The sequence below is a fragment of the Larus michahellis genome, chromosome 13 (assembly GCF_964199755.1).
Source record: "Larus michahellis chromosome 13, bLarMic1.1, whole genome shotgun sequence".
Lineage (NCBI taxonomy): Eukaryota > Metazoa > Chordata > Aves > Charadriiformes > Laridae > Larus > Larus michahellis.
In genome coordinates, this window is record NC_133908.1 from 2788214 (window position 1) to 2814880 (window position 26667).

The 26667-nt window shown below is 48.2% G+C and overlaps 2 protein-coding genes across 6 annotated transcripts in view; one reads left to right on the forward strand and one right to left on the reverse strand.

Annotated features, from left to right (window-relative positions):
• Positions 1 to 177, forward strand: HRK (harakiri, BCL2 interacting protein; the record flags this gene model as incomplete). Its single annotated transcript, XM_074606898.1, has 1 exon — positions 1 to 177. A coding segment is annotated over exon 1 (177 nt), but the record flags the coding sequence as incomplete, so codon positions are not given.
• A 9156-nt stretch (positions 178 to 9333) lies between these two features.
• RNFT2 (ring finger protein, transmembrane 2) overlaps positions 9334 to 26667 on the reverse strand; it is a 39623-nt gene continuing 22289 nt past the window's right edge. The window contains exons 8-11 of one of the 5 annotated variants that reach the window (XM_074605906.1): positions 25498 to 25647; positions 20988 to 21053; positions 19844 to 19945; positions 9334 to 11741 (exon numbers count right to left, since the gene is read on the reverse strand). In XM_074605906.1, the coding sequence (XP_074462007.1) occupies positions 11700 to 11741; positions 19844 to 19945; positions 20988 to 21053; positions 25498 to 25647 (360 nt within the window). In that variant the 3' untranslated portion in view covers positions 9334 to 11699. Of the gene's footprint in view, positions 11742 to 13769; positions 17811 to 19843; positions 19946 to 20987; positions 21054 to 25497; positions 25648 to 26667 lie in introns of those variants that run through there. The other 4 variants (XM_074605908.1, XM_074605903.1, XM_074605904.1 and 1 more) reach the window with 4 other exon arrangements.

The window sequence follows — 26667 nt, forward strand, 5'->3', positions numbered from 1 at the left end:
ATGTGCCCCTGCGCGCTGCACGGCGGCCCCCCCGCGCCCTGCCCCTGCAGCCCCGGCCGCGCCGCCCGGCCCTCCGCCGCCGCCCGCCTGGTCGCCGCCCGCCTGCGCCGCCTGGGCGATGAGCTGGAGCAGCGGGCGGCGCGGCGCAAGGCGCGGGGCCGCGGCCCCTCGGCCGGCCGTCGGCTGGCCGCCGTGGTGTGCCTGCTGTGCGCCCTCACGCCCGCCGCCGCGCTGGCCTGGCTGATCCGCAGGAGGAGCCTCTGAGGCCAGAGGGGCGCTGGCCGGAGCGGGGAGCAGGCGGGACGCGCAACAGGTCGGCACCGCGCCGGGGGACGGGGACGGGGGCGCGGCGAGGCGGCGGCGGGGACGGGCTGGGCGCGGGGCGGCCCGCTGTGCCGTGGCCCGGGGGGTCCGGTGGGGCAGGATCCGGCCGCGGGGGCCCGGGACGGGCGGGGAGGGGAGGGCCCGGCCGGCGGAGCGCGCTGTCCGCGGTACCCGCCGGGCGGCGGCGGCGGATGGCGGCCGTGGCAGCGCACGGAGCCCCGGGCTGCCGGTGCCGGCACTGACAGGTCGCACCGACCTCTCCTGTCTCCTCGCCCCTTCTCCTCCTCTCCTCTCCTCTCCTCTCCTCTCCTCTCCTCTCCTCTCCTCTCCTCTCCTCTCCTCTCCTCTCCTCTCCTCTCCTCTCCTCTCCTCTCCTCTCCTCTCCTCTCCTCTCCCTCTCCCTCTCCCTCTCCCTCTCCCTCTCCCTCTCCCTCTCCTCTGGCTCCTCTCTCCTTTCCCCCCTTTCCCAGGACTCCCCAAACACCCCCTTTTCCCTTCCTGAAACTTTCCTGGCTTCCAGCACTGCGCCTCCCCCAGCCCGGGTCATCTGTGCTCTCACGGGCCAGTTTTGCCTCTAAACTTGTGGCCCCAAGCGGGCCAGCAGCACCCGGACTGCTGGCCATTGGGCGGTGGAGGATGCTGGCAGGCTCCTGGCCCGGCAGCACACCCGTGCCTGCAAACCTCCAGCCCTCTTGTGAGTGGAGGAACTTCCCTCGGGTCCTGCCATCCCCCCTTGGGCTTCAGACCCGCGAGTGCTGCGGGGCACCCATTGCTAAGGTCCCTGGGTGGCGGGATGTCACCACGGGACAATCCAGCAGGACAGCCTGGGACTTTGGCTGTGTGTGCCTGGCTCTGTGCTTCGGATAATGTGGTGTTCAGTGCCAGAGGCTTTCCCCAAGGGCAGTCCCAAGCCCCAGGGAAACGCGTCCAAGTCCAGTTACTCTGGTTCCTAGAGCCCCCACTGTGCTCCAGAGCCACCTAGCAAACCAGCAGCAGGGAAGTGGGACATACCTGGTCCTGTAACCCTTGTTGTCATCCCGGTGACACCTCCTGGGCTGGTGGGGACAGCTCTGCCCTGGGAGCACCAGGCATCTCACAAGACTTGGGGAGGAAAGCTGCTCACAGCCCTTGTAAGAGGGGGGGACGGTAATTGTCCTAAGTACCTTAAACTGTAAGGCACCAGCCTAAGGCAATACCTGAGCATACGTGGGGTCACCTCAGGGATTTTGGGAGCTCTGAAGTGCTTTTTGGGACGTGGATTTCTCCTCACAGACATGAGGAGCAAGGGCTCCTGTTTTGGGTGCTTTAAGTGGTACCTGTGAATGTCTGTCTGTGTTCAGGAAAGACCTTAAGTGCATGGCTAACTTTCAGCGTACGCTCGTATCCCACCAGCTGAGACAGGGTTCAGACAAGAGCTTGAAATCAGTTGAAAAATGCCACCAATTCTGTGGCTGACCTGGTACTATTTTAGCTTAACTGTTTGCAACTCTCGGGCCGGACCTTAGTTGTCAGGAATCAGGTCTTCTATTGCAGAATGTCTTGCATGCTTTTTAGGTGCATGAAATACCATTAAATAGTGTGGAGAAAAAGTATGGTTGTTGAGAGAGTTTAAAAATAAGGTTTTCCAGCAGCACTGTGTGTGTGTGTGTGCACTGGTGTGTGCGTGGGGGGACATTGTTGTCCTCTGTCTGTCTGAGCCACAACCGCTGCGTCTGTCAGCAGGTTGAGCTGGTTACCTTTGGAAAGCTTTCTTTGAAAACAAAGCCAGAACAAAACTGTTTTTTTGGATTAATCAAAGCCTCAATTCCTGTAACATCATCAGCGTAGAGGTTCTGGGATGGTGTCTGCGGAGCTGTGGCCAGCAAAGCCCTTCAAGAGGCAGTGCTGGTGGTGGGACAGGGGTTAGAGACTGGGACTGCGGTCAGGAGCAGAGCTTAGACATCTTCTTTCCCATCCCGTCAGCGTGGGGCAAGTTTGGTTCGAGCGTTCGGAAGCAAACCCACCCGTCTGATTTGAGTGCGCCTCTGAGCTCAAAAAAAGTGGAAATCCAAGGGGGAGACTGCAGTGATCTCCCTTATCGAGTGTCTCAAGTGTCCTTTTCTTTCTAAAGAACCCGGGGAAATTCCTCCCTGCCCAGTCTGGGCCTTCATCCCGTGTAGAGAAGGCAGCAGGTGAGAAGGGCTGGCAGAGAAAGCCCGTGTGCCGTGCACACACTCAGCCCACACGTCCCGGCAGTCCCACGAGGCCAAGGCTATTTGGATTTTTAGTTTTTGGGAAGGTTTGCATAGCTTTGGTTCGGCAGATAGTGTTTTCTTTCCCAGCCTCTTCTGCTGTTGACTCTGCCCTCACCTCTGTCTGGCTTTCTGCACTTCAGGCCCAACAATAACCAGTTGCTTAGAAATTGCTTTGATAAAGACGCAATGGAAAAGCAAAGCATTATCCTCAACGCGACGGAGGCGAGCTCCTTCAGCATGCACAGTCCTTCCTCGCAGCTTCAAAGGCTGCCGCAGACAGGACGTGCTGAGCTGCCTCCAAATGCTCTGGGGCTTCATGGACACAAATACAAATGTAAGTCTCTGAAAAGAAGATCCTTGTGTGTGACGTGAAGCAGTTTCAGGGATAAAGAGGCCAGATGTGGGAGAATAACAAGCCAGTAGCAGTCTCCTGGTTGCCCCTATGCACAGTGGACTGACCCGTCTGACTCCTGGCAAGCTGTTAAGGCGCAAGTGACCAAGCTGCAGCTGAAAATACAATGCAACTCCAGAATAATTAAATATATCATCTACACCTCAGTTTCTGGGTTATTTTCGCCGTTAAGAATCTTTTCTGTTCATCCCAAACAGTAATTTGCTCACACCAGTGGAGGTATCTGATTATCTGCAGTGTCTCAGAGCCCAGTGATAGTGCAGCGAGCTGGGTTAGACTCTGAGATGTGGTAAGAGAGCAGAGTTTTATTAACTCAGCAGAGTATTTCTGAACAGAATACGTATTTTTCTGCCACCCCCAGAGACACTCTGCAGCGATAATGACATTGTTCTGCAACAAGATGGGAAGTCCAGGCTCTGAGCACTTGTGATCTTGGGATTTCATGGAACGGCTCATCAGAGGAGAATAACTTGAACGCTTAATAAACGCGCTGCAAAGTCAGCGTTGGTCTCGTGATTCCAGTGGTTGCAGAAGGAATAGAGAAGTTAGAGGAAAAGGCCAGTTTCAGCTTGGCTGACTACTTGAGCTCCGCTCCTGCTTTTTCAAGTGGTAGCGGTGTTTTGCGTTGGCTGCCGTGAGCGTACGTAGTGTTTCTGAGGAAGAAGGTTGGTAGTTGTTCCCTTAGGTCCTCGTGGCTTTACACAACAGCGCAGCTCAGGGAATAATCCTGTGCTCCAGGGAACTTCTGCCGCTCTCACAGCCCCCAGGTGATGCCAGTGACAGCAGGATTAGGGCCTCTGCGTGTGACCAACTCGTATCTGTGGACCGTGCTTGGGATTTGGGGATGAATGCTTTGCAAATGGTGGGTTTATAATACATAATCTGACATCACCTTGAAATACCCAGCCAGGGCATGAAGTATAGTTGTCATGTGCCAGTTTGGCATACGATGTCACTTGTATTTCGCTCTATTAGTTCAGAAGTGGCTGTGTATTAAAATCAAACCCTACTTGTCCCTGCCAGCTTCACCAGCCTGGTTCTGTGCCCACTGTGTTGCCAGTAATTCCCCCCACTGTTTGCTGCGAGGTTCATGCGGAGCTGCTCTGTCCAAAGTCTCAGTGCAGTTAATTATCTGTATTAAAATTGGGTTGATAAGATTTCTGGAGATGTCACACTGAGCTGTGCAGGAGTGCAAAGAAAATTAAGGACCAGAGGCAGTACGGCTGGCGCAGGACTAAGCCGACGAGCTCAGCAGTGCGCTGCAGTTCTGCACGAGGACAAACATTCAGCGTGTTGCGCCCTGTGTGCATCCCTGACACAAAGAGGCGAGCGCTGTTGTTTATCCTCCTGGATAAATAAGGAAGAAGGAGCCTGCTCTTGCTGGTGGCAAGCATCCTACTCCAAAAATGCCAAAGGTCCCCGCCGCCCTTGCCCCAACTTCACAATTAAGTTGCACAAGGAAAATCTTCAGCATTAACTTTCGTAAGAAACAAGCAGCAGAGTTTTCAAAAATAAACAGCAGTCCAGAAATGCCTCTTTCCGCAGGTGGGCTGTGGCCAAGCAGGCCACTTCTTTGTGGAAAGGTTGGAGCCCCAACATATTTCTTTACCCCGTCTGATCTTCCTGTGCTGGGATCTCCCGGACACACCATTCTTCCGAGTTCTTCCCCAGTAGTTCTACTTTTCTTTCGTCTTACCTCTTGAACCCCCTCCTAATTATTTTTTGGTCTTCCAAGTTCCCCTTCCATCTCCCGCAGAGATGCTAATGAAGTGTGAGTGCACATGGATGCAGGCTGCTTGGGAATTTGACAGGGCTCTTGCCCAGCCCTTGTTTTCTCATTAACCTGCTGCTGGGTGAGGAAGGAAGCGAGAGCGCCTCGTTTTGTCCCTGTCTCAAGCTTTCCCTGAGCAATCCAAGCCCTTGAATATTTTGTTGTTGTTTAAATATATCAATAACTGTTATTTGTTTATTAGGAGTGGAACGTGCGCCAACCGAATTGCCTGTGTAATCCATTTAAATCAAGAAGTTACACGCTGACACGTTAGCCGTGAGCAGAACTCCCTTTGCCAAGTGCTTTAGGGGACAGGAGCTCAGATTCTCCTATGGCTTTATGCAGGTGGTACCAAAGCACGGCTTTGTGTCCTGTCTCTGAATAAAGATTAGTCAAAGAAATGCTGAGATGAGACTAGAGACCCCCTACCTGAGTCATTTCGTGCCCATCCGACTCAGCAGCCCCGAGAAAAAGCTGCTTGTGTGGGTTTTTTTGGTAAACACCAGCTTAGCAAACTGTGTGATAAAACTGTAGGATTTAAGGCTGGAGAGTCCAAATTAATTGAGAAGTCGAGACGCCCGTATCTATTAAAAGCAATGGGATGTGTCAAGGCTGGCTGAGATGGTCTTGCAAATAGCAGCCAACATGATTTGTCACCTCACAACCTTATCGCTTAATAGGTGCAATGAATAAGGGCAACTTCCTGAGCAGGGTCCACATCTCCCTAAATGACCAGGAAGAGGGGGGGATACATCACCAAAGGGAATGGTGGTTCCCATGAAAAATTTCAAAGCAAGTGATGTCTTTCTTTTTCACGTCAATCCATGTCTTCAATAGACACCACATTTTTCCTATAGGAAGACAGCTATAATTCCTTTCTGTGCAAGTAAATGAAAAATTTTGATAGTAGCGGACAGTCCCCCCGCGAAGTTTCAACACTGTACAAATGACACATAAACCAAACAATTTTTCGGCAGCTCTGCAGAGGGGATATGCTGGCACTCTTTCCCACTTACTATCCACCCCAGGATTGGAAATGGGATGTAGTTTGGCTTTCCTCAGCCTTTTTCAGACCCAAAGTACCGAATTTTGATCTATCTATCTGCTGAGTGCCTATTGTGGGAAATTTGGAGTAACTCCACTGAAGTCAATTGGGTTGCCCTGGATTTACAGTGCTGTAAATGAGATCAGAATTTGGCTCAAAGTATATTCCATTAATGAGTCAGATACTGGCAATGCAGCCAATATGCACCCAGAAATGGCTTTAACACAGTTTAGGATATTCAAAATTGTTTTATTGAAAGATGGGCCGAAGGCCAGGATTCTGGGGTTCTCTTTTATTCTTTCCATGAAATTCACCTTTATGCAGGAGGCCGGCACGAGGCTGATGCAAAACTTAAGAGCCATTTAAGCTCTTAGAATGGGGCTTGTGAGATGCATAAACATTGTGCGGAGCTCTTTGCCTGCCCCAGAGCAGATTTATCACTGAGAGTTCAAGATGTCTGAGGATTTATCAACTTTTACAGGTTTTTATAGATTTTCTATACGTTAAGTGACACAGAGAGACAGTTTGTAAAATATAATGACAGCAAGGATGATCTGTTGCGGGCCGCAGATGGCACAGTAGGACAAGGGTTCATAGCTGGCATTTGGAAGTGCTGCTACAGGAGAAATAATAAATAAGGATTAAACGGTTTTGCTTTGGAGGAAAACCTTTAATCAACTCCTGAAGTCTTCACTCCAATGTAACTTGAGTAACTATCTCGCCCCCTTGAATGTAAGCAACCACATCGTGGGTATTATATTATATTATATTATATTATATTATATTATATTATATTATATTATATTATATTATATTCCCCTGTATCGCCAGCCCCGTTTCTCAGGACCCCGCTGTCAGCTGCGGCTGCGCCCCCGCTTCCCCACCCCAGCAGAGCCGGTGGGGTTAATGGAGAAGACCTGCCTATGGAGACACCTCCTGTGAGAAGGGCAGGTGCCCAGAATCTCCTCCTTGCCACGTTTCACAAATCTAGAGAAGTCTGTGGCTCTGTCTGTCTGTCTGTCCGTGCTCCACGTTGCCCCAGGCCTGCGTGTGGGGTCCTGCAAGGGCGGGCGGAGATCGGGGGGCTGCAGGGGGGCTCTCTCCCACCCGCGCAGCCAGGAGACCCAGCGGGGACGCGTTTCAGCCTCCGGGCTACGTGCTGCCAGCTGTTTATTGAGGGTCTGTGCTCTCTTGGCTGTTTTTGTGTAGGCAGTAGTACCATGTTCGCACTTTCTCAAGTAGTGAACGCCTTTCCTGTTTACCTTCTGCCAAAAAAGCTAAGTAGCTCTGCAAAAAAACCTTTAAAAATACCTCCAGTACTTCCAGAGAGCGGGTGCATTAAGTCTGTGTGCGTGCAGATAGAGAAGCCTTAAGAACGGCGTGGCTAGCTGCTAGCCTTGATCACGGCAAGACAAATCAAAGTGTGCTTCAAGTCTAGACGACTCATTCTGGCATTAGTCCTTGAAGCGATTTTCACTGTTGCTTCAGATTCCTTGAAACTGGAAAGCAAGGCTGTAAACCGGGGGAGGGAGAGGCTGTAACTGCCGCATCCCGTGCGCGGCAGCAGCTGGAGCTGGGATAAAGCAGAGCCGGTTAAATCTTTGGAGGCTGAGCCAGGGAGGTTCTGGGTTACCCAGAGCCCGCTGCAGCACCCGGATCTGCCCGCTGTCCTCACAGCGGAGCTTTCGGGGCAGCGCAGAGGCAGCGCCACTGAGTTGTGGTAACGGAAGGGAAGCGATTGCGGGTTTACAGGGGAGTAACGCCGCTCAGAGTCTGCCCCAAAGCTGTTTGCCAGCCCTAATTACACTCTGACTTCATAGCTGATGCAGTTGCATAGTCAGCTGCTCCCCCCTCCTTTCTCCCACCCGGGTGAAATCACCTCATCCAGGAGGCCGGCAGAGATTTCTCCGCTGAGGTTTTTATAAGATCACTCCTTGTCCCCGTCTCTGCGAGCGAGACAGCGCCGTCTGACAGCGGGGATCCGCCCCAGCGACTGCCGGTACCCACAAACCTAGGTATAAATGTGGGAAATGGGAATTTTAGAGTAGATGCCCCTTGGGCACCTCTCCTGCTAATTTGCACTTAGATGGGTGCCTTTCTCTGAGCACTTTATTAATTAAGGCTTGCAGCCCACCTATGAGGCAAATAAGTTATTACTGCCCTCATTTTACAGCAGCAACTGAAAGAAGTGGTTTGCCCAAGGCCACAAATCTAATCAGTGGCAGAACCAGGAACGAGTGAGTTCTTCCAGTCTCTTGTGATACCCAACGCGCCCCGTTGCCTACCTGTAACAAAATTAATGGCTTCCCTAAAAGTTAACATTTTTGTTAACGTGATGTAAACGAAGACGGAGCACCCAAAAGAACGAGCCTTGCAAAAGAGGGCGCGCCAGGAATCCTGCAGTAGCATGGGAATAAAGGCGTCATCTCTTGTGTTGAACCACAAAACCATCCTCCCCATAAATTATATACCTCTTCTCGTCAGTAAATTTAGCAGGAGGGTTCAAACATAAATTTAAAAGAAGCTTTTATTGTAACCGATGCATCAATATAATTAAAACCAAACACAATTCTTTTGCTTTCTTAGGCTGGAGAAAACCCTGTGCCCTTGGAGAAAGATGTTTCCCCTTTTCCTACAGGGAATCCAGAGCCTGAGCAGCAGCTGTGAAGAGTGGAGATAAAGAAAGACGTGGAAGATGTTGGAAGTGCTTTGGGCAACGTGAAGAAGGATTTGCGCGGAAGGAGCTGTTCAAGGGCCCAGCAGCAAACCAGAGACACATACATGCTTATATATAGAAGAATGTAAACCCTCCTGTATGCATACGTTAAAACGTGCATGCCTTGTTGAGAACGTAAGCAACATTCCTTGTAGATGATGGTGGTCTGAGCGTTCATGCTCCTGCAGTCTGAGTCAAAAGATTAGTGATGTCCTTGCTGTAACGCTAGCATTTTCTCCACCGCGCCTGTTCATGGCAAGGTAAACGCTCCTTCCAGTGCAGCAGGCTGAAACGTAATCCATACATCCCGAGTTAAATCATGTCTTGAGAGACCAAACTTGCTGCGGAAGGGGCATGTCGTAGCCGTGGTGGTGGGGGACAGGCGCTTCGCAGCTTGGACGACAGACAGTTTGTGTGTGTATATATTAAGCGCTATAGCACCAGGTGAGATAAGCTTTTCTTATGACTTTAGTTTCTCTGGTGCTACATTTAATATTTGTCTGGGGCTAAACTGCCTCTCTGTGGTGCTACAGTTTCCCCAAGAGGATGTTCTGAAACACGGGACAAGGAGAAATCTATTTTGGTTATTAATATTTATACACAAGATAGCAAAAAATACTACTTGTTGAGAAGGTGCTATTTTTTCTTTCTTTCTTTCTTTCTTTCTTTCTTTCTTTCTTTCTTTCTTTCTTTCTTTCTTTCTTTCTTTCTTTCTTTCTTTCTTTCTTTCTTTCTTTCTTTCTTTCTTTCTTTCTTTCTTTTTCTTTCTTTCTTTCTTTCTTTCTTTCTTTCTTTCTTTCTTTCTTTCTTTCTTTCTTTCTTTCTTTCTTTCAATCTCTGCATAAATGAAGACAAAACAAATAATCTAGCCCAGAACTTTATAAAACTTGATTTTCTTTGGGGCAGTTCTTTTTCTTTTGACGGTTCGGAGCTTGGGAAGCAGCATTCACCGAGGTGGCAAAGCCAGCCCAGCTCTTTTTCCCTGCAGCGTATGCCTCAAAGCCTCCGAGTGCAGCATCTCCCGCGGCTCCGGAGCTGCTAATTCTCCTGGCTGGTGACTGCAGCAGTCTCAAATCCTCTGAACCAGGGCAGAGAGTTATATCTAGACTAATCAATAGACTAGGGGTTAACAGGAGAACTTGTCTTTAGTAGTCAAAGGGCTTTTTTCAGTCTAGTACTGAGCGCTTTTTTTTTCTTGCTGCCAAAACTACCTGTCAGATTCAGGATACCTTCCAGACGCTATTTATAGGAATTATTATGCGCAGTTTTTTAGAAACGTTTTTCCCAGCTTCAGGTATTTGCACCAGAAAGTTGTCCCTCTCCTGGCAGGGGGGGACTTTTCAAAGGCAAAAAGGAACGTTAAGAACCCAATTTGCAAAGGACGTTTGGCTCCTTGGCTTTTAAAAATGCTTCCCGACCCTCGCCCAGTCGAGGAACAAGCCCAGTCAAACCTTGCATTTTCCACTACTGCAGGAGAAATGTTTCTAAGCAATCTAAAAGCTAAATTCTCCCTTTATCAAATATTCACCGATGTGTTTTGGGCCCCTGCGCACGCGTTCACGGGTGTTATTGATCCGAGTCACTTCACACAGAGCAGAAGGGGCTGTGCTGAGAGAGCGGATTGTTCCTAACGAATAACCTTGCCCTGCGTTGTACTGCGTGCAGCGTTGGGGGGCACCGTGTAGCTAAGTCTAGTTTGTCTGTTGATAGAGTTTGGATGGTCTGAGAACCACAGAGACCGATAAAACATTTTCCTAGTCATCCTCGATAATGCATCCTGTACTCCTTACCGGCTCGGTCTCCTACTGAGATAAGTAAGAATTCTTCTAGCAAAAGGAGGAGCCTCAGCCGATGTCAGCAGCGTTGCAAGGGCTGGATTAGTGACTGCCGGATCCGGGCAGAGCCTTAAAAATACAGCTTTCTGCCAATCACTCAAAGGAGGAAGTGAAATTTGTGTGGGCGGTATCACACGCGTCCAATTTGAGCAGAAAATAATTGATGAGGAGGAGGGGAGGCGTCTCTGTGCTATACAGGACAGGCAGCGGGTCCCCCCTGGCCCTGCGTGTGCACCCCCTGTGCGGAGGCAGCCCCCCGCCATTGCCCGCCGGCCGCAGGGGCTGCCCTGCATTTATTTCTCAGTGCAAGAGAGAGAGGGCTCTGCCACAGATTCCTCACCTTTAACAGTTACCAGCTCCCGAGTTCTCAATGTTTACCAAACTTCTCACCCGGAATATGCATTATTCCATTTTCCCTTGCATCTTCTGTGCCTCCGGCGCGCGTGGCCGTTGGTTTTCCTGCCGCGCTGCCCAGTTGGGGCTGCAGCCGTGAGACTTCTTGTAGCATTTTTCCCAAAGAGGCAATTCCCCTGCAAGGTTACAGCAAAGGGAAGGGAAAGTTCTGCTGTTCTTACCAGAGAGGCCCCACTTTGGGAAAGCCCCGTAAATCAGCGATCAACCTCAGTAACAAAGCGATTGGCTCATCTCCCTCAGTCCTCACCCTCCGTGGACGGGCTTTTCTGTAAAAAAACCAAAAACCCAGAACTTCCAGGGGAACAATCTCCTCCTTGGTGGTTCCCAACGTTCAGCAAAAAACATTAGGAGACACGTGCTGCCTGTTGTTCTTCTCGTGAAACAACAACCAAATCTGTGGTGCTTCCCAAGTGCAAACAAGAGCAGGTCCGGTACCCCAAATGCTGCGTTAATCCTGATTTGCTTCACTTTTGTAGTTCTGAATTGGATGTTTAGCGTGAACCAAGGGTTAAGTTTTGGAGACTTTCATCTATTAGTTGCTGGGTCAAGCAAGCTTTGCTAGAGAAACAGCTGACCAGCACTTTATAGCCAGCATTCACTGTACATAAGTCGAATTACTTACTAGAGGGTATGTATTTGTCAAAGCCTTACATTTTCTGGTCTAATTGTTATTCTTGAATGCCTCCATTTTTTGACAAGGGGTGTTTTTATCCTTTTTAAAATACCTGATTTCACCCTGGTTGATGTTTGTATTGGAAAAGCAAGCATGCTGTGTACTCCCCTAGTGCAGTTCGTGCTGTATTGCAACAGCTGGGTGACGGTGGGGGGTTTCTACACCGTACTCCCGGGTCGGAAACCAGCACAGTTCCTCTTGCGCTCCTCGGTTTTTTTGGTGTGTTTTGGTTTGGTTTTTTTTTCCTACAGCAGCCAAGAAGCCATTGAGTTTGATTAGCTTCGCAGTTGCGCCTCTGTGAAGACTGGGGAGTGTCTCTAAATGAAAAAAAAAAAGACCTCATCTTAGGTTTCAGCAGCCGGTGCGTGAGCGAGCCAGAGGAGGAGGTTATGAGATCATAGTCTATATAGAACGCCGCATAATGTGGCTGTGAGGAAAGTCTTTATTAATTTTTAAAGCAGCACTCCACCGACAGAGCTCCCATCACACATTGAAACATCATATTTCAAGTTAAAAAAGCAGGCTAGTGCGGACTACTAATCAGCTCCTCTCCCCCTGCCTGTGAAAATAAGTCCTTTGGCCAAATTAATTGTAAGATAGCACTGCTGTCTGCTTGCAGACAGCTGGGTTACTTACACCCAGGACAGAATTTAGCCCATTAATTCCAGATTCCTCCTTCTTCTCTCTTAGAATTATTTTCAGTAGGTAAAAAAATAATGGAGTGACACCGGTTCTACCTCTGCTATCGTACAGCAGTGCCTCCTGTGTCATACACTTTCCTGTGCCCAGGAGAGGCATCACCCAATAAAAACATACAGCAAATCAGCAAAATCAGTGAGTTGCCAGTGATGAGGAATGAGAAACCCATCCTGCTTCTGGTTTAGAGCATGGAGGCATGCAGAAATTACCCTCATTTAGCTGAGCCCATTACTAAAGCAATTTACTTAAATCAGAAGCACTTCTTAAATCAGTTTAATCTCATTTGTGAATTTTTGTTTCTATATCACGCTAAAATTATAAGGGTCTTCCCTCCACTGCAGAAGCAGAAGCGGTACCTTCTAATGACATTGGTTATAAACAGATTGGGCTGAACTGGGGCAGTTTCTATGTCCACGTGCACCTTGGAACCAGGCGCTTTTCCCTGCTGCCTCCTAAGACGAAACAATGCGGTTAAATACCGGTGTCGCTGTAGTCCTGCTACTCTGGAGCAGGGAGGGGAGCCACAGGATCACAGGGAATGGTTTTACACTGGGAGAGGGGAGATTGAGATGAGATGTGAGGAAGCAATTCTTGGCTGTGAGGGGGGTGAGCCCCTGGCGCAGGTTGCCCAGAGAAGCTGTGGCTGCCCCATCCCTGGAGGGGTTCAAGGCCAGGTTGGACGGGGCTTGGAGCAACCTGGGCTGGTGGGAGGTGTCCCTGCCCAGGGCAGGGGGTGGCACTGGGTGCTCTTTAAGGTCCCTTCCAACCCAAACCATGCTGTGATTCTATGGAAAGGGTTCATGATGAGGACAGAATAGTACATCTATCTTAATATTTAATTTTCCCACAAATGGTTTTAAAACATCTGTCCGTGATCTTGACCGAAGTCTGAGACACGTAACAAACTACCTGTGGCTCCAGATTAAATCCTGGACCCACATTTTTTCTCCATGTCAAAACTTTCTGGCTATATTCTGCCACCGCAAGAGGCGAACAATATCTTCACAGCTTTTCTTAGGGCAAATTCTTAGGCAAATTTGATTTTGGATCCAAGCTTCCAACCCAGCCTCACTCTTGTAGAATGCTTTGCAAGGCACGGCTTGCTGTACGCTGAGCAAAACGTGTCTCTCTCAGTACAAAAGGGGAGGAGACACTGGCCGTGTTAATTCAAAATCCAAAAAGCCTAGGGAAGTCTAAATAATGTGGGATCTGATCATCCTCGGGAAAACACTAGTGTATCAGCTCGTCTGAATGCAGGAGAGGAATCCTCACGTGCTGCTCCTGCCTTGGTCTTCCCAAGGTCCTGGTCCTGGTCCGAACGTGTCCTGGTCCGAACGTGCCAGCCCTCGTCAGGCTCTCTCTGCTCTCAGTGCGGGTGCAGCCCTGTCCCCGCCATGAGAGACTGCGCGCTCCTTCCCTCTGCCGATCCTACTGGCTCGACCCACGCGCCATCTGCATCCCGAGAGTCTCCATCAGCGTGTGCCCCAAACGCACTCCCGCGCTCTCTGGTCTTCCACGCGGCAGCGCTGCCCTCGGCGGCTGTGGGGAAAAGCTGACTCTGCCAGTCAAAGCTGCAGAATTTCCATTTCCCCATCTCCAAGAGAAATTTAAAGTTACAAAATACAAAACAAGTGAATATTTTTTTTCTGACAATATTTATTTGAATACCAGGGTGAATTTTCATGTAACTCTGATCAGACTTCTCCAGTGTTCACTCTGCGTGAATACTTGAGTACTTGAATTTCACAAGTTTTTTAATATTTACAGAAAGTGACTTTGGAGCTTGACAAACAGTCACTGAAAGCATCTGGGTATCGAACTGCCATTATTAATTACATCCATTATTAGTTATAGATGCCACCTATGTAGAGAGCAAAACCAAGTCCAACAGGACTTAGTTTTCGTGGGTATTCACAGCGTAACCTTTCCAATCAATTTGAAGACCGTGGTTTACCACAAGCAAAAATCTTCCCATCATCTGTAGTCCTTTGGACACCTGCAGATTTCCCAGTCTGCTCCCAGCTGCATTGCTCCCAGAACAAAACGGACGAGATGTAGTGAATACTCAATTCCTGGCACATTCCCGATTTAGTACCCTTTGGACGTAAACTCTTGCGGAGTCACTGTGCAAGTTTCCGCCCTCACCAAAGCAAGAGCAAAGCGTCCGCTCGCGGCTGATACGAGTTCATGAAGGCTCCTGTTTATGGTAGATGTGGCTTCTCTCTTTTGTAAAAGGAATTTCATATGCTGAGACTCTTTGTACATATTTATAATGACTTTATTAAAAAAAAAAAAAGAAAAATAACTGTTCAATGGCAAAAAAAAGGCTCCAGTTTTTATTTCCTCTGAATTTTGAGTGGATAATTTCTTTTCACAACCCTAACTGTTTTCCCATGGCAATCAACAGAAGTTTCTCATCAGTTGTCCTTAGAGCTGAGGTTTCCCCTCTGTTTTCTGGTCCAAATGTCACGTTCTAGGAGAGGGTAGAATTGTCCTGCCTGACAGAACTGTCACCGTAGCTCACCCGAGGCGGGAGGGTTTGACAGCACAGCTAACAGCACAGGTCTGATTCTTCCGTGGCCTCCAGGCCAGAAGAATACGGATGTTTGTTTAATTTAACAGCTATAAAAGGCCTGTAGTAAGTTCTTTATCTCTCAGGAACTAAGCTGATCTTTGTTATGCATCCAGTAGGATAAATATCCACAGCATTAAACTTCACCTCTTATTTAGCACTAATTAATTTGAACAGAGAAGTGGAACCTTCCACTTCTCTGTGGAGAGAGGAGAAGGAGAACCCCCCCCGCCCTCCCAGACATAGCCTCTCCCCTTAACGAAGGCCTGACGCCCAGGTCGCAGTGCTGCCTTTTGTCACCGCGGTATCTGAGTAGCAACAGAAGCAGCCTTCTGTCCCAAAGGTGGCCCAGACGAGAACCGCCCTGGATTTGCGTTGCGATAGAGGAGAATGGCAGCGGGGCACCAGCACACGGGCGTCGGGTACCACGGGAGCACATCACCAGAGGAGCCAGAGTCCTGCAGAGGGACCGGAATGCTGCCTTGTAGGGAGGGAAAGCAAACATCAAGAAGGGATCACTTGAGATGAAGCAAAAGAAAAATTAATCATTAGAAGTTGTTTAGAAAATGATGATGCTGGTGCAGGGGTTCTTAGACGGGTACCCAAACCATCCGAGGTAGGGGCAATTCTTCCATGTGCTGGTATGAAGCCTTGACTGCGCGATCTTTCCGAGTCCTTGGGCTTTAGCAAAGTGGTTCAAGTGGATGATGATGAGGACAGTCCCCCCTTTCTTACATTGACAACAGGGAAAGATCATTCAGTAAATTAAAAAAAAAAAAGAAAAAGAAGGACTGCAAGAATGGCAAAAAATATTCCCCCTGCTTTCCCTTTGATTGCCTTCATTCTTTATCACCAAATAAAAAAATAGTAATTTTGAAAAAGTGTATCAAATGCTGTCTGTAGTGTTAGGCTGACACCGACCTTTTCATACGCTTCCGCAAATGCATTTTCCAGGAGCATTTAGGAAGAAAATCTGAATTAGAAATGGCTTTTCAAACATTTTGAAAGCAGATACCACCAACCCTTTAATTAACTGGCATTGCACTGAAAATTGATGCTGAAACCTTTCATAAATTGCCTGCCCACAGAATGAGTAATTTTCCCTTTTCCTGCTGAATGTACCATCGTACTTAACAACACTTTTATGCCCACTGAAAACCTTGCTTCCTTCCTTAATGAACTCTCTTCCCCCATCCCAGAAAGGCTATTCCCATTAGAGATAGAGACTGGATTCCTCTGCTTAGTTCTCCACTTCCACAGGATCCATTTGACAAGAATCAAATCGCTTTGTTTTGGCAAGTAAAGCTTTTCCTCCTCTACTTCCCTGTATCTCTCAAGCCAGATGTGGACTGTCTTCCTTGCTCAGGCTCTGCCTCTCATCGTTTCTCCTCTAGCCGTGCTGAACTATTATTTCCAAAGAAATGTTGAGCCTTAATCCCGTTACTGTGAGCTCCTGTTTGCTTTAATTCTCCCTGTGGAGTTTCCCAGCGGGAGGGGAAGGCAGCAGTCGGTACACACATACAGGCTCATTTCCCCCAGGTACAGTTCTTCCTGATTATCCACTCAAGTGGGATTGTAACCTTACGGCCATTTCCATAGTAATGAGCGTGGAAGATGCCACAGTTGCCTAATGAGGCACTTTTCTCCCGGGCGCGCAGCAAAAAGCAGAGGTTGTTTAGCCAAAGAGAAAGCTCCAGCGAACAAACAGCAACTCCATTTGCACGCGAGTGCCACCGCAGCGCCCTCCGCAGAGAGGGAAATCGCAGCAACATAAAGAACGTCAATTCGCCTGTTAACAACACAAGGTATCTCCTCGAAGAGCATTTTTTCCGAAGCGGAGGTGTTACAACCAAGTCTCCACCACCACCACAGGTGGATTATCCAGCTTGTGTATAACCAGGCTGGCTCCTGAAGCCATGCAGCCACTTCTCTGTAATTCTGCCCTCAAGCTGCTAAATCTCACTAAACCCGGTCTCTCCAGGGGGCCGCATATGCTGACGCCCCGGCATTTCTGGTATCGACAGTGCTCTATGGGCTCCGGGCTGTGTGAGCACGTTTATTCCGGTCTCGGACCCAGGCATGTTCTGGAGGCTGAGTGGCGCTGGTTTTCAAAGCCTCGCCGCACGTGGCTGTGCTGAGGAGCACAGCGCAGAGACACCTGAACTCCTGAGACGCTCTTGGTTAGGACCTTAACTTTTCACCTCAAAATCAAACTTGACTTTAATCTCTCCCTGCCTCCCGCTGTTCTCCCCATACGCTAGGAAATCAGAGAGCCTGATCGTGAAAATTAAAGAGGAAAAACACTCCCAAGAAAACCAAGTGTCATTTCCAGCTCACCAGCATATGGGCTTTCCCAGGTTCCTTGAGATTTTATTAAGATGACAATTTGTGGAATCAACTGCAAAAACACGGCTGCTGGGAAATGATGTTTCTCCAATGCCGAGTAAACTCTGGGCACGTGGTTCTGAAGCACTGTGTTGGAAGAGTTCTCAAAGGTAATGTAACAGCAACAGCGTAATTCTATGAAGTTACAGATTCAGGGAAGCTAGGGCCGTTTAATGCGAAAAATCTCACCAGTGGTCCGAGCCAGAGGAGGACAGCTTTTTTCCAGTGTACCAGGTTATACACATGCAATTCATGTATGCTTGCTTTATACATGCAATATTTATCTATACTAAAAGGACAATAAAAAAGGAAACATCCCAGGCAGTTTCTAACCATGTATGTTCAAGAAAAATCCTTGGCTGTAGCTTAGCCACGGTGTTTGCCGTAACATAAACCACATCTTTCTTGCCTTTGAGAATAAAGTTTCTGGCTACCAACAATTGTTGTTCTGAGGCTCCTGGAGAAACAGAGCTGGAAGAAAGACTAAGACAACAAATCCACAGGCAGCTAAACAGGGGCATGGCATCACCACGTTTATGTTCCAGCTTTTTCTTCTCTCCGCACGTGTTATTCCATTTGTCGGTATGTTTTGGTTTTAATACACCTGGAAATGAGCAGAGGTGGTGCCATCTTTCCAGCAACGCAGGGTTTCTACGGTGACAGAACGACAAAGAGGGCAGGTCTTTTCCCTGTCAAACCAGAGGCAGAGGCACTCTTCACAAAACACATGCTGTGGAGACAAAAGGGCGTCATCACGATGAGGGCAGGAGGTCCGGTCTTGTCCCTAAGTGTCACGCTCAATAGGGCAGCCACAGGAGCAGGTAACGAGGCACGTTCAGGGGGACAGTGCAGCTGATTAGCAGTACTCATGTGGTATGAAAAATGGATTACTAGTCCCTCCGTTTGCCAAAGCTAATGATCTATTACTCTCTCAATATAGCAATAGAAAGAAACATTAAAAAGGCCTACGGCATTTGGGCTACCAAAGGAGTTGAGAGGGTTTTCTCTGCCCTGTTTCCATCCTCAATTTCTTGGGTTATTTTACAAGTCTCCACTGAGCTCAAACAACTCCCTTTCTTCCCCCTACTCCTTGTTGCACTTGTTTTTTCCTGCTCACATCACCCAGTCCTAGTCAGTAGCTTTGCAGTCCCACTTTCCCTTTCTCTAGAAATGTCAGTTTTCAACCTTATCCTCTCCCGTGTCTTCCCCTAACCCCCAGCAGGACCGTCCCTCCAGCCCGCCTTGGGTACAGCCGAGGATCAGGAGGGACGGCTGTTCAGCACACAACCCCACCTAGCCCCGGAGAGGAAGAGCAGGAATAGGGCAAGGACGGAGCATTAGAAGCTGTAAGAAGCTGAGAGCTCCTCAACACACGGGGAGTCAGCAGAAACGTTACTCATCAAAATCTTAACTCTGATAAGCACATACAAAGATAGGTTCTCTGGGGCTTACAGCTTGGTAACATCTGCACAGATGTTCACAGGAATAGTAAGAGACACTTTTGATGCACAGGTGACCTACTTTAATTTGACAATCCTGTTACAAAGTACGGGAATGTGAAAGCTCTTCAGAAAAAGCCTCTTGAGCTTTATTTTGATATCACAAGAGAGCTTATATCCCACCAATTCCATTCCCAGAAATGGCTGAATCCTGCCTAAGGTTTTCCTGCAGGCAGCCACACATGAGCCAGAGACAGCCTCCAGCATGCAGAATTTCAGCCCCAACAGGCAAAGTCTGACTGAGTTACAAGCACCCGAAGAGAACATCTTGGGGAAGCATCACCAGTCTTGCCACAAGGCAATGCCTTCAGCTGGCCTCTGACACATTAACAGAACCCATGGCAGCGTGGTGTGTTCAAAGGGTTTTACTCGCATCAGATGAGGACTACTGCATTACTCAGAGCACGCCATTCTTAAGTTCTAGGTTTTGCCAGTGTTTACCAAATGAGAAACAAAACAATTCCCAGTTACTGGCAGTGGTGACCAACTTCTATATGCAGAACTACTTTTATTCCTGGCCAGGTGTTCAGAGGCCAGACCACGATTACACGGTGCTGCACCAGTCTTCGGGCTCATTCTGGATCTATGCCCCTCTCGTAGCACTTGCTCGTAATTCAGCTGGCGTACCGACTAGCCGGTCTCCCCACGGGTCAGATAAAAATGGCTTGCATTCCACATGCAAGGTCTGGAGTGCCAACTGGCAGCCCCTGGACTACAAGGCTGCCCTTTTCCATCTCAGTAGCCATGATCAGCCTCTAAAGAGTGGCTCAGCTATCATGAATCACTGGGGCTTACAGGAAGGATGGGGAGGGACTCTGGATCAGGGAGGGGAGACACAGGACAAAGGGTAACGGTTTTAAACTGGAAGAGGGGAGATTGAGATGAGATGTGAGGAAACAATTCTTTGCTGTGAGGGCGGTGAGCCCCTGGCGCAGGTTGCCCAGAGAAGCTGTGGCTGCCCCATCCCTGGAGGGGTTCAAGGCCAGGTTGGACGGGGCTTGGAGCAACCTGGGCTGGTGGGAGATGTCCCTGCCCAGGGCAGGGGGTGGCACTGGGTGGGCTTTAAGGTCCCTTCCAACCCAAACCATTCTGTGATTCTATGATTCTATCCGGAAGAGGGCAATAAATATCCACTAGGACCTAGATCAAGACCCAGCAAATGATTTTAGAAGTACCTAGGCTAACTGTGCCTCTCCCCAGCTGCAGAAGTTAACCACATGAATGCCAACGGGTGAACCTGACGCGAGAAGCTTGGGGGTCTTACCTGGCACATAAGGATCAAAGGTTCCCTGAATTCTGCTTGGCAAATGGCACAGATGTCACCAGCCTCACTGCACTGCTGGCTGGTAGCACGAACTCCATAGGTCTGTTAGGGAGAGGTGGGAAAAAGTCCCAATGTTAAAGGGTTTGAAGATAATCTGGTTTGCGGCTAAGCATACACATAGACACTGTTTTTCACACCCCCATTCCCTGCATGCCCTGGGAAGGACAGCGGTGTTATGTCACCGTGTATGGGGAAGGGAGATTTGGGCACCAGCACACAGAACACAGGGAGTCTGGAGCTCTGTGTTCTCTGTTTTTTGTTTTCCCCTCGAGCTGACTCCATCTTTTAGTGCTTCCACTTGCGGAGCAATGATAATGAAATTTAATGAGCTCAACAGGGAGCTGAGAGGATTAATTCAGCATCATTTGCAGAGGTGTTTAGTTAGTGGGAGGTATTATTATTAGCAAGTTAGACAATAGCAGAAAGAATAACAGGAGCAGCACCCACAGGCTTCCCACTTTTCTTTTTAAATATGTGAAAGGTAAATGTTGCTTCTCTTCTTGTAACAGTAATAGCGGAAAAGGGAAAATGCTGAGGAAGAATGACCAGCCCAAGCCCACAGAATAAGCAAGGCAAGCTCTAACAAAGTTCTACAATGTTATGTTCTTTTCCTCTACAGTCTTTGATTTTACCATTTTAAAATATAAGCCAGAGTATTTCACTGCAAGAGATCCCAATGCCAGCACTGTGTAATGCTATGGGATAACTCCGGTGTACTGCAGCGCCTCTTTAATGTCACTGCACAGCAGGCACTACGTACCTCTATTTAAAGTCTTTCTCACACTCTGCACTACAAAGTTTCATCAGTTTCTTGCAGTTTTGGCCTCAGTGGATTAATCCATATTACACAGGGCTTTCAATCGGACAAAACAGGCCAGATCAGCAACAGTCTCTTACCCCAGCTGGGACAGGGCAGAAAGGAGAAAAGCTTCCTAACGTCCCTGACGAGGGATAGCAGCTTATCCAGCCATGGGACAACAAATTATTTTATTTTATGAACCTGATACACTGAGCAATTTTCAACTCCATCATTCAACAGTAACAAGTAACCTCTGAAATTGGTCTAATATGTATGACTACTTACCTGTGGGGTGCAAAGGACCTTCAGTGCCTTCCGGACACTTCCCAGGCGACCACAGATGTCAAAAGACTGCAATAAAGACATGCCATTTCAGATACTTTTCTCAAAATGTGCGTGCGCGTGTGTGCGCGTCCATGCATGTGTACAGTCCAGAAGCTCCGGAAAGATGTGGTACAGTGTCTCCAAAGGGATGCTTGGAAGGAACAAAAATCCTAAGTAACGATGGTGCCAAAAAAGATTTTATAATGGTCATGAAATATGTAGTAAATGTGAATTCACAGTGCAGAAGGGTAGCCCAAAAAGCTCTGGTAACAATGGACTGCACTTCAGGGGGACTTTCCAGGACAGAAAGAGGAGCAGACACTAGAGGGTTACGGTAGGATAAATTGCCCAGCCCCACTAGGTAGGAAAGGTCGAAAATTCCCACCCGGAGAAGTGAGCACCTGAAAAGCCCAGAAATGAGGTTAGAAAACACTGCAGCTAGCTCGAGGAAGAGGGAAGGAAGGGCAGTCTTTTCCACATGGAAGAGGCAGAAAACCGCTTTCCTCAGCCTCTGGGGAAAAGGGGGATTTCCAGGGCAGGCAGAGCCACACAGCTTCACATCTCAAGGCCCAGATGATATTATGAAAGAAGGAGTGGGAATTGCCTGTCCTGCTGCAGAGAGGGATTTAGTGGAGTGCAGTGATTAAGTGCTACCAAGAGAAGAATGGCCTGAGGAACGAGAAAGACTGAGGCTGAGTTGCTCCCACCCACCTAAAGAGTGAGAAACTTAAAAAGCCAGGAAAGGAGTGAGTTTCCAGCACCTTGGTACTTTGCAGGCTCCCAAAGATGGCCAGCAGCAGGGGCAACACGAGGTTCTTTTCTTCCCCCCTCCCTCCATTGCCCGGCAAACATGATGTAACTGCATCTGGAGAGCAGTGCTCATTCTGGGCTCCTCATTAAACACTAAAAGCAGTTCAGAGAAGGGCAGAAAATGAGCCTGCAGAAAATGACTTCTGAAAAGAGACTAAAAGACACAAATATTTACAGTTTGTCTGAGCGGTACCAAAGTGGGGCCAAAAGACTATCGATAAACTGCCTACAAATATCAAGGGGCTGAGCAAGAGAGGAGACACTCAGCATTCTTAAAGTGAAGATAAGATACTACTACTGAAAGGGAAAACAGCTTGAAAACCTAATCTGGAATGCCAGCTTCATCTTCCCTATCCGCTGGCACAACACAGGGAAAAAGACACAATGAACTAGACAAGATACGGAGAAGTGATTGTGCAAAGAACAGCCCTGCATTTGTCGGGAGAAGGGCATGATATAACAGGACCTTTCCATTTCTAACCTGCCTGAGTGAGAAGCGGCTAGGAGGGCAGGGGAAGATGTGATGCAGAACATGCAGTGCCGTAGGGGACTAGCAGTACAAAGGCACCAGAATGCCTGGAGTTGGCTTGCCTTTTTTTTGTTTTTTTGGTTTGGTTTTTTTTTTGTTATCATGATTAAGTGGGCTCACTGCAGGGAATGCCAATGAGATCATCATGCAATACATGCGGAATCAAATGAAGGCACCAATAATGCTTCCAGTCAGCACGTAAAAAGGCTCCCAGGGTCCTTCCAGTAATGCTTCCAGTCAGCAACGAGCACTTGAGGCTGCCGACTACTACAGACTTTTTATCTTCTAATAAGGATAGGGATCAGCTCTTTCCCACAGTCCACTTCACAGCTTTTTCTGGTTGCTTTGCTTATAGCGTGACTTCAATGCCTTTGCTCTGGCTCTGATGTCTCCTCTTCTCCCAGTCCATTTGCTCCCTTCAATTTTTTTTTCCTCTGGAGTTTCCTATACCCCTAAAAATGCATCTTTCAGTAGTCTCCTTAACATGCATTTATCACCCCATGCACTGAGGTCTATGTTGCACCAGTCAACTTTCTAGCAATAGGATTGGAACAATCGGGTTCGTGGCCGGTGAGTGCTTCTGTTCAGGATAGGGAAAAAATAAGACCTGGAGGCCAAAATCAGAGGTTCGTGTTTACACAGTCCAGCGACATGGAGACAGCTCCCATCAGCTGCACTGTATACAACCTTCTGAAAGTCGAGCCTGTCCTTTGTGTAGGGAAAGGGGATGCGGCCCTAGCTGAGCCCTGGATTTTTGCCAGGAGCACAGAAGGTCTGAGTGCCAAATTGGCTTCTGTGGTTTTTCTAATGCGGTTTGTGGCTTTGCTAATGTGGACTCCTTTGGGTATATTTTCAGTATCTTAGGCAAGGAATTAGACCTGCGACTCTTCTGATTGTAAATGGGATGCACGCACCTAGTATTTCATGATCTGTATTGGAAAAGTGTGCTCACACTTTTAGTTCGCTTCCAAGCAGTGTCTCTAACACACAGAGGTCTAATCCTAACCAGGACACATCTGTGGTACTACGTAGTTGCCACACAGTGACCTGGGACATGTTCCTGGACTTATTACCCTTCAGCTGGCCTATCCATCCATTTACACCTCCAATGAACTAGACAAATTAAAGGAAGAAACACGCATATTAAAGGCATAGGCTGTAGCCAAGGCACTTTCACACAAGTGTGCCCCACAGCCCTGGTCCTAAGTTATAGTCAAGGCTAATAAATAACTGTCCTTCTCTCCTCACAGAGATCCTAAATAATAGATGGGCAGAACTTTTCAAAATGAGGTTGCTTTTCCCATCTAGATTATCACGCTATCACCTAGAAAAGCTTCATAGTAGAGAAAGATCAAGCCAGCCCATATAGAACTGCTTGCACCTACGTGTCAGTGCCCTGAGTGCATTAATAGACCTTCATGGCCCCCATGAGCTTCACCTGGGGTCTCCACTCCCAATCCCTGCCCATAGGACCAGGAGCTCTATTTAAGCTCAGCCCTGGAGACCTTACTTTGTGTTTGATCTGTGTTGTATCTGCTAGTTTTTAGCTCAACTGTAGCCATGTCTGCACCTAGCTAAAAATCCCACTGATCTAGACGCCCTAGCACATGGTGTGATTTCCCACCCTGTGCTGAAGCCCGTCTTGTCACAATGGTTATGCCCTACAATTGTTGGACTGTGCCTGACCCTGGCTGCCTTCACCAGACCTGATCTTGACTTGTGAACTGATATTCTGGCTTTATCTTGGACCTGCCTCACCACCTGAAGATCCTGACTCTTTGAACCTGGCTATCACCTCCAGGCCTGCCCTGCCTGCCTTGTTTGGGTGCTGTGGGGCCGGTGAGGCCCTTGCCCTGCCAGCTGTGGTTTTGTGCTTGGCTCCCCTTTCTCCAAGGAGCAGATGGCCCCCGCTGCTTCTTCACACTATGATGATTTCTCCAGATGTAAGGAATAACATGTGGAACTGCAGGTAAGTGTCTCTTCTCCAGGTGTTGAATAACTTTTGCAAGATGGGATACCAGAAAGATCGCTTGAAATCTGTCCTTGGCTGGATGCTGTAGTCTAGAGGGGATCCAGAAAATGGAATCTTTGAAAAGGACAACAATCCTCTCCCACAGCACAAAGAGCAGGAAACATACAGCTGAGAGAATGGATGAGCGTGCAGGGAGCTATGCTGGTTTCACGTGCCTTTCATCCTGGCACTGTTTGCTCTGTTTCTGGCTTGATCACGGACCTGCTGTGACCAAGTCACTTCACTTCCCATGACCTTCTCTGCCTATCTTGCCTACAAAAATTGTAAATTCCTGGACACCAGGGGTTGCGTTGCCCCATTCCTATGCAACATATAGCTGCAACTGCAGCCACATCTCACATAAGAGTTATAGTATGATTAGCCCCGGTAGCCCCTTGGAGCTGTTTTCAGCTTGTATATAGTCTCTGTTCTTCAGTCTGCCTCTGCAAAGCCATAGCCCCTTTCTCCTAGGCAGAGTCAAGCATCAGGGCTGCAGCAAGCTTGACTCACTTGGCCTTTCTCAAGGGCTAAAAAAGGTGTATCATTGTTTGCTTCAGGTCCTGCTCTGTCCCTGGGCAGACTTGGGACTCTTCTAAATACGCCGCACCTATTCACAGTGTGCCTGTTTTATCTAGGCAGGACTTGGTTGACCCTCTCTCTCCCTGCTGTATTCAGTACTACGGGTGACAGAGTACCTACCATGCCTTGAAAGACAGAGGAAAGCTTAGAGAGAAACATGTAACTGTCTGCAACCTTCCTTTCAGTGTTGCATTTAGAAGTCTGGAGACAGCTAACCTCTCTTCCAGTACTGGTTCCACAAGACTCCACTCCCATTCTCCTCTAGCCTTTACAGAAAGGTATTAGAGAGCAGCAATGACTTCATCAGCCTGATGCAACACTACACGAGCAGTCGCAGATCTTCCTCTAGCTCAGCAATGCCCACATACTGGTGAAGCAAAATGCTTTTAGCAACTAAAGCACATGGTGCCCCCAGCTGCTGCAGCTTTCCTTCCTGGCAAGTGACAGCAACAATCAAAAGGTATATTTGTTCCCCTCAGCTGTGCTTCTTTCTCTGCTCTTGCTACAGTTCCCATAGAGGTTATTAATGAGGTGGTACTCGCCTTGCAGAGGCTGTACAGGATGATCAGGATCCCACCTAGGAAGTAGCTGCTGGATGGATCATCTCCCATGATGTATTTATACCATAGCTGGATGGGGACAAGGGAGCGGAACAGCTGGCTCAGCTCCTCAATAACCAGATAAAACTTTCCCTGTAAAACAAAAAAACAAGTCAGATATGATTACTATCAGGAGGTGAAAAGAGCAGCACTTAACAGGTGCAGGGCTTGAAGCTTATAGGACTTGTGTTCACTGCCCACCTATACGCTCTGTTAAATGGCGCAAAGACCAGTATTCGTGAGATGCAGCTTGCTTTGCAGCCATTCAATTCTGTGCCTAGAAAGGATAACTATTACTTCATTGTTTCTTAGTGTTCCTCTTGCTCTGTCATTTATCCAGCTATTCTACCCTTTTGAATCTTAAACTTTTAGCGCAGGTTATAGGTATACAGCTTATTGCATATCTGTGCAATGCTACAGAATGCTAGCAGCAGAGGTTAAAACTTACAGGGATGAATACGATGTAAATTGTAGATACTATTAACAAAGAAAAGAATGAAAGGTAAGTCTCTGATCCTATACCCCCTTCTGAAGGGACAAGGATTTAAATGTAGGGTGACATCAGTCTTCCTGACAGCTTTCTAGATCATCCCAAAGAATCAAACTAATTACCTATTTGCTATCATCCTTCCCCTTCCACTCGTGTGTGTGTTGGGTCTTGTACAGTACACAGATAAAAAGGCAGTCTCTCAAAAAAACACCCTTAAGGCATTTTTAAACTCGGAGATACCAAACCTTCCTGAGGACCTTAAGGAAGAGAGCGGGGGGAAGCATGCTGGTTGAAACACTTCACTCAGAATGGGCAACATCCTTACAAACCTTCACCAAAGCTTTCTTTAGCATTCTGGTGTTTACTTCAACTACAGAGCTTTCCTTCCTTGAAGGACACCTGCAAGGTAACAAAAACTCCCTCCTGGCTTACTACAATCATGACGTGCAACAACTGAAACAGATTTTTCTTACCATGTAATTTCTTTTTTAAAGCACCTAAGACTAGGGCTGAGAAGCTGGCTAAATAAGGCTACCTAATTTAGGTCCCCCCAGCCTAATGAGGACCTGTTTATGTTCTGTCCCACACTACTTAAAAGGGACAACTGGTGACAGGGCACTAGG